The following is a 6,803-nucleotide window of genomic DNA, read 5'->3' as shown; positions in this document are numbered from 1 at the left end:
AGATTAGGTTCGTTGAAATATTCATCAGAAAGATACCAAATTAGTATGGGAAAGTACGGATAAAATTTTGTATTAGAATGAGCTCTGGAATTGGAAAGAAAAAGAATCTGTCTCGGACTATTAGCTAGTCCTAATATAAATAATTAGTCTATGAAAGCTTAACCCTTAATGAATCAGACAGTTAGACCTCAAAATGTGATGAAAAATGGAGGATCTCCAATTATTAGCAACTGGAGAGGACCCTTCCTTCAAATTTCTTTTTCACATTTTCGATACCATTGTTTTAAGCTTTTGCTTAGACCTTGTATTTGTATTAGAAAATACATTAAATACATATAAATTTTTAATCGCGAACATGGTAACTAAAACGAGCAATGGGTTCAGTGGCAAGTCCAAAACTCATAAACTTCAAATCCTGATTCCACCTCTGCCTAGAGATAAGATAGGTATTTGGCCACCGGAAGTTTGTGAATAGCCGCTATAGGCATAGTTAATGATTTTTCTATTACAAGAGAAAATATTACTTTATTAGATAATTGCGAACAGTTCAGTCTCCATATTTGAGTAATGGACTCGACTTTTGGCTTATAACGCATAAATACATCAAAAAATGTTTATAAATCAATACGACGAGCTTATTAAGATTAGCCAAACACCCTGATAAAACTCAAGATTTCAAGAACAGTAAGAGTAATCTTTTGCTTTGGTGATTTTAAGTGGGTGAAATTCTAGTTATCCTGTACCATACTAGCTTTAAATTTTGCCAATAGTAAGAAGAGGAAGAAATGAATTCTGCCCCTGAGCTGACCAATTCAACCTTCCCCTCCAACTGTTAACTAATAATTCAATGAGGGTCTCTATCATTTGGGCCAAAGTCAAATTTGAGTGGCAGAACCATTGTTAGATAATTCAAACTTATGGAAGTTAGTAATAATGTGGATGCAGTTGGCTAGTCAGTGAGTAAATCTCAATTTCTACAAACAAAAGAAGAAACAAACTCTATAGCTGCTCAGCTGATCTACTTCTTCCCTTTGCAGTGCAACAGTTTCTGCAGAAAGATGTTCCACTGTCCTGATGACCAAGAGATTAATCGTCTCCGTGAAACTCTGCAGCGGCTAGCAGAGGAATGGAGTTCATCGATCCATGCATTTGAAGAGGAATCAATGGTATGTTGTCATTTTGGAACTTGGAAATGGTTTAATGAGGAACATGATCCTCTTAAAATTCTGCAGCTGATTGAAGAAATATGGGGTTCATTCTTTATGGTTCTAGAGGAACCTGATCTCCTTCAAACACTGAAGCTGTTAGAAAAGATAACATGGACTGACATCATCTTAAGTCTTTCAGTTGAATTTACGACACTGATGCAGATCGAAAAAGAATGGGGTTTGTTGCATAGATTTATATACGAATGGCAGGATATAAAAGATGTCTTCAAGTTCCTTATAATGGACTTCAAGTTCCTTAAAAGGGATATCAAGTTCTCGGATAGTACTCTCAACTTTCGCATCTTCACAAATGAACCAGCGGAAGCCCGATCTGTGTTAAAAGATGTTGTAGCTGATATAAAGAAGCTCTTTGTGCCACCAAGGATGTTCTACAATCAACCAAGGCGATTGGCTCAACATTTTCACTACATTTTGCATAGGTTGCAAAAAAAGATTTGGAGTACCAGGTCGAGAATCCGATCAAAGTACTCCTTCCCTGTAATGTCATCCCTACTTTCTGCCAATAGGGACGTTACTGTTATTCCATACTCTGTATTGGAATTCATTGATACTGCTGCAAAGAATCTAAGTGATTTACTTGATGATCCAAGTTTACCAGCGTGTTTTCGGGGACAGATTGAAAAGGTTTCAAATGAGTTGAAGTTCCTTAGAAATTTTGTCTGCTTTGTTTCAGACAGATGCATAGTGACTGTTGACTCTGAGGCTACTAATTTTGATCTCCTTGATCATATTCCTCAACTGATAACACGTGAACAAAACAATGAGATTACAGCAATGCCAGAAGAAGAAAAGATCATTGCTGGTGTAGAAAAAGAAAAGAAGAAGAAGAAGAATGCAGTATTTGGCTTGAAGGCTACTAGTATTTGGAAGTTCTTTCAGGCTACATGGGACATCATTGCTGGTGGAAAAAATAAAAAGAGATGCATAATGACTCGGATCCCGAACACTTTCTTCCTCGACGTTTTGGCTGTGGCCGGGCAAACAACAATGGTTACCTGGTTGCTTTTACCATGCTCTGCCAACAGAAATGAAGACTTGCCAGAAAATATGGATGCTTTGCTTTCCGATCTGCAAAAGAGGATTCAGCCCATTGAGCCGTGCGTCTGCGAGATGTATACGAGTCTCCTGCAAGCTTTAAAGTTAGCACAATCACCGTGGTATCCCATTATCCGAATTGATTATGTAGTACATTGTCAGGTTGGATTTCTGGAGATGCTCCTACACAGTTTGGAAGTTCTATCTAGTAATTCCACAGCAAAAAAGGCAAACCTTGAGGAGAATCTCAACTTCTGGAAAGCCAATCTCAACAATTTACCAATAGAGGCCCTTGAACTTCATCTTCAAGATATGGACTCGGTGCTTGTTGATGCAGGACTTCTGGTTTACTCATTGAATGAAATGGAGGACCAAATATCAGTTCTTGATTTCCCAGGCAAAAGTCAGAGAATGAAAGCAATGATCTACCTCACCACTCGAAAGAGATTTCTCCTTCGATTTAACTTACCTGCCATTAATGGACTGGCCTCTGTTGATTTCATTGTAGACAACCTGATGGAGCGCCTATGCCACTTTTCAAATTTAACTGTCTCCGTAGAGATGCAGCTTCGGACAATTCAGAAGGAAATCGATGTCCTCCGAGCTGTTGTCGAACTGCATGATAAATTTCAACCTTTTGCAACGCGGGTGATTGGTTTGGCAAATGAGGTAAAATCTATGCTTGATTTTTGTAAAGAAATAGATGTTCCTGACTGGTGTATTCCCCTCTGGATCCTGCACATTGTAGAGGATATTAAGCTATGCATGATAGAGGTAGAAGAGATGCAAGTAGAAGAGATGCAAGAAAACAAAGTGTCTGACCCAGTATTGCATAATACTCCAGATTCTGCCTGTGCAAGTGTTTCTTCACACTTTGCTAGTAATCCAAGCATCAAAGAAGAAATTGTAGGCTTTGAGGAAATGGAGGACCAAGTACCAGTTCTTGATTTCTCAGGCAAAATTCAGAGAATGAAAGCAATGATCTACCTCACCACTCGAAAGAGATTGCTCCTTCGATTTAACTTACCTGCCATTAATGGACTGGCCTCCGTTGATTTCATTGTAGACAACCTGATGGAGCGCCTATGCCACTTTTCAGATTTAACTGTCTCCGTTGAGATGCAGCTTCGGACAATTCATAAGGAAATCGATGGCCTCCGAGCTGTGGTCGAACTGCATGATAAATTTCAACCTTTTACAACGCGGGTGATTGGTTTGGCAAATGAGGTAAAATATATGCTTGATTTTTGTAAAGAAATAGATGTTCCTGACTGGTGTCTTCCCCTCTGGATCTTGCACATTGTAGAGGATATTAAGCTACTCATGATAGAGGTGGAAGAGATGCAAGAAAATAAAGTGTCTGACCCAGTATTGCATAATACTACAGATTCTGCCAGTGCAAGTGTTTCTTCACACTTTGCTAGTAATCCAAGCATCAATGAAGAAATTGTAGGCTTTGAGGATGTAACAGTTGAACTGATACACGAACTAATCGATGGATCATCAGAACTTGATGTAATCTCAATTGTTGGAATGGCTGGATTAGGCAAGACAACTCTGGCAAACAGAATATATGTTGATGAGTTAGTTGTCTCTTCTTTTGATATCCATGCCAAATGTTGTGTCTCTCAAGAATATACACGAAAGGACTTGCTACTAGCCATTCTACGTGATATTACTGATGAGACAGCTAAATTTGATAAAGAGGCTGACAATGAACTAGCAGATAAGCTGCGCAAACTTTTAATGCGCAAGAGATACCTTGTCCTCATTGATGATATCTGGGAAACCAGTGCTTGGGATGATCTAAAGTTGTGCTTCCCTGAAGATAACAATAGAAGTAGAATTATTCTGACAACTCGGCATTATGAAGTTGCCTCTCATGCTAAACTCGTTAGCGATCCCCATAAGCTTCGATTTTTTAGTAGTGATGAAAGTTGGACCTTATTAAGCAATAAGGTGTTCAATAAAGAATGTTGTCCTCTTGTCTTAAAAGATGTTGGAGAGGAAATAGCAAAGAGATGTGGAGGACTTCCTCTTTCAATTGTTCTAGTAGCAGGTATCCTCAAAGTAATGAAGAAGGAAAAACGTCATTGGGAACAAGTGGCAACATATTTAGGTGAAAGTATTCACGTTCTATCAGAGGACACGCTGGATCTCAGTTATCAGAATTTACCAGATTATTTGAAAGCCTGCTTTCTGTATTTGGGAGTATTTCCAGAGGACAGAGAGATTCAAGTTTCACAGTTAACTTGGCTGTGGGTAGCCGAAGGTATCGTAGTATCTCACACAGAGAAGCTTTTGGAGGATACAGCGGAAGATTACTTGGAGAATCTCATTGGGAGAAACCTTGTGATGGTTGCTAAAGGGAGTTCTGACGGACGAATCAAGGCATGTCGCATTCATGATCTGGTGCTAGAATTTTGCAAGAAGAAAGCCAAGTTGAACAACTTCTTAGAAAGGATAAAAGGGTAATCAAAACCTTTAATATTTTTCTTATATTAGCTCATGTTTTTTGAAATTATTCTGAATAAATCAACTTCTCCACTTACAGGGACGGAGGTACGGATCCTTTGCACGTTTTCTCTTCAAATTGCAAGACTCCAGAGCGTTTATCCCTTTATTCTCGGTGCGATTATCTTGAAAAATGGTGTTGGTCTTTCTCAGATCTAAAATATTTCCAATTTAGGGAAGCTAGAAAATTGGCTTTCTCCTCAATAGATTGTGCATCATACACCTTTAAAAGGTTCAAGTTTCTGAGGGTGTTAGACGTTGAATTCACATTAATTGATTCCTTCCCTCAAGAATTAACCCTTTTGAGATATCTTGCTTTTAGGACAGCCAAAGACACATTACCACTCCCGGCCAATCTTAGGAACCTTGAAACTTTGATAGTTCAAGGAATTAGAGTACAAGTATCAGTACCTGATACCATCTGGAAGATAGTTAAGCTGCGACATCTACACATATACCATAAAGCATCTTTCACTTTGGATGGTGGAGAAGAAGTTTTAGCAAGCCCCTCAAAAATGGATGATTTGCAAACTCTTTCCTCGGCATATTTTTCTTGCGTAGACATTGCTGATAAGGTCTTGGAAAAGATGCCAAATCTTCGAAAGCTGAGATGTGAAGTTTTGAAATTTGATGGAGCGTTCCCGGCATTTAACAATCTTACCAAGCTAGAAATGCTCAAGATTACTTCTGGTCCTACATTTACCATGACCAATCAGTTGAAGCTCCCATCAGACCTCAAGAAATTGACACTGTCCAATTTTCATATACATCTTAATGAAGTTACAGCCCTTTCAAATCTTGAGGTACTCAAACTTGTAGGAGTTACCATTAGTTCCAATATATGGAAAGTGAACGATGAGCAGTTCAGCAAACTCAAATTCTTGAAAATAGAAAATCCTTCTTTTTCAGAATGTGACATCTCAGATGATGCCTTTCCATGCCTTGAACACTTAGTATTGAAAAGATGCAGATATCTTAAGGTGATCCCTTCTTGCTTCGGATACATGCCGTCTCTAAAGTCTATTGAGGTAAAGTCATGCAAGGAATCACTCGCTGAGTCAGCCATGGTCATCAAGGAAATGCAAGTTGAAGAGATGGGATATACTGGTTTCGAGGTCTTCATCCACAAGTAGATTAATGATGCTCCAACACTCCGTATCAAATTGGTTATCAGGTATGTTTCTGATTCAATGTGATTGAAGTTAAACATGGTTCTTTGTACAATAGTTTATTGAGTGTTTGTTTTGACACCCCGCCTAGAGCTTGCTTTACCAATCAAAGCTGCACTAAATCTAAGTCTTATTATCAAATATAAAAACTATGAAGCCCATTGCTGATAATTGTTCTCTACTCAGGAAAGATCACAGATAATTTTTAATGACTACATCACAAATCAGTGGCTTCATATAGTCAATCCAAGGCATAGCGTTGATGTTTGGTAGCTTCTAATTTTCCATCCTCATAATCCACTCCTTGGAGATAACTGAATATATGTCATGATAGATTAAGAATAAGCAACATTGCTTCAAAGCAAATTTAAGCTTTTATTCAGTTATTACATTTTGTTTAACCATTACTTGGAAAACTAATTCATTTTTTTCCTTTACAGATCCTAAGGATTTATCAGCTGAAGCAGTTGGGAAGACCAAGAAGCTTATATAAGATGTATGATATATTAGTTGAATTACTAGTGCTATCAGTTATGGTATTCTGCAACTGTTTTTACAACTTTCTTTACTTTTATGGATTGAGATTGTGTAAATGGCTAATAGATATATTGTAAAAGCATGGTGTTTCCATATGTCAATATCAAGGTCTTTGACATGATTTTGATTTATCGTCCATTATTAATCTTGTTACGTGCTTTATTTCCTCTTTATCATGTTGTGGCTAGCTTTGAGTTTCTTCAGCCTCGGCTGAATCTAGTAAAACCAAATCCATAGCAAATTAGTATTCTTTCTTTATTGCTCTTAGCTGGCCCTAATATAGATGGATTAATCTATGAAAACTTAACCCTTGATGAGT

The 6,803-nt window shown here is 37.9% G+C and overlaps 1 protein-coding gene across 1 annotated transcript; it reads left to right on the top strand.

Annotated features, from left to right (window-relative positions):
* Positions 1-648: 648 nt before the first annotated feature.
* On the top strand, positions 649-6,613 carry LOC132642011 (putative late blight resistance protein homolog R1B-23). The gene is made up of 3 exons (XM_060359226.1): positions 649-4,735; positions 4,819-5,952; positions 6,388-6,613. Exons 1-2 carry the CDS (start codon positions 1,059-1,061, stop codon positions 5,909-5,911), a joined length of 4,770 nt encoding a protein of 1,589 aa, XP_060215209.1. The 5' UTR covers positions 649-1,058; the 3' UTR covers positions 5,912-5,952; positions 6,388-6,613.
* The last annotated feature ends 190 nt before the right edge of the window (positions 6,614-6,803 follow it).

This window comes from Lycium barbarum, chromosome 5 (genome assembly GCF_019175385.1).
Source record: "Lycium barbarum isolate Lr01 chromosome 5, ASM1917538v2, whole genome shotgun sequence".
Taxonomy (NCBI): domain Eukaryota; kingdom Viridiplantae; phylum Streptophyta; class Magnoliopsida; order Solanales; family Solanaceae; genus Lycium; species Lycium barbarum.
Note: the sequence above shows the minus strand (reverse complement) of the source record. Positions and strands in the feature narration are given on the sequence as shown.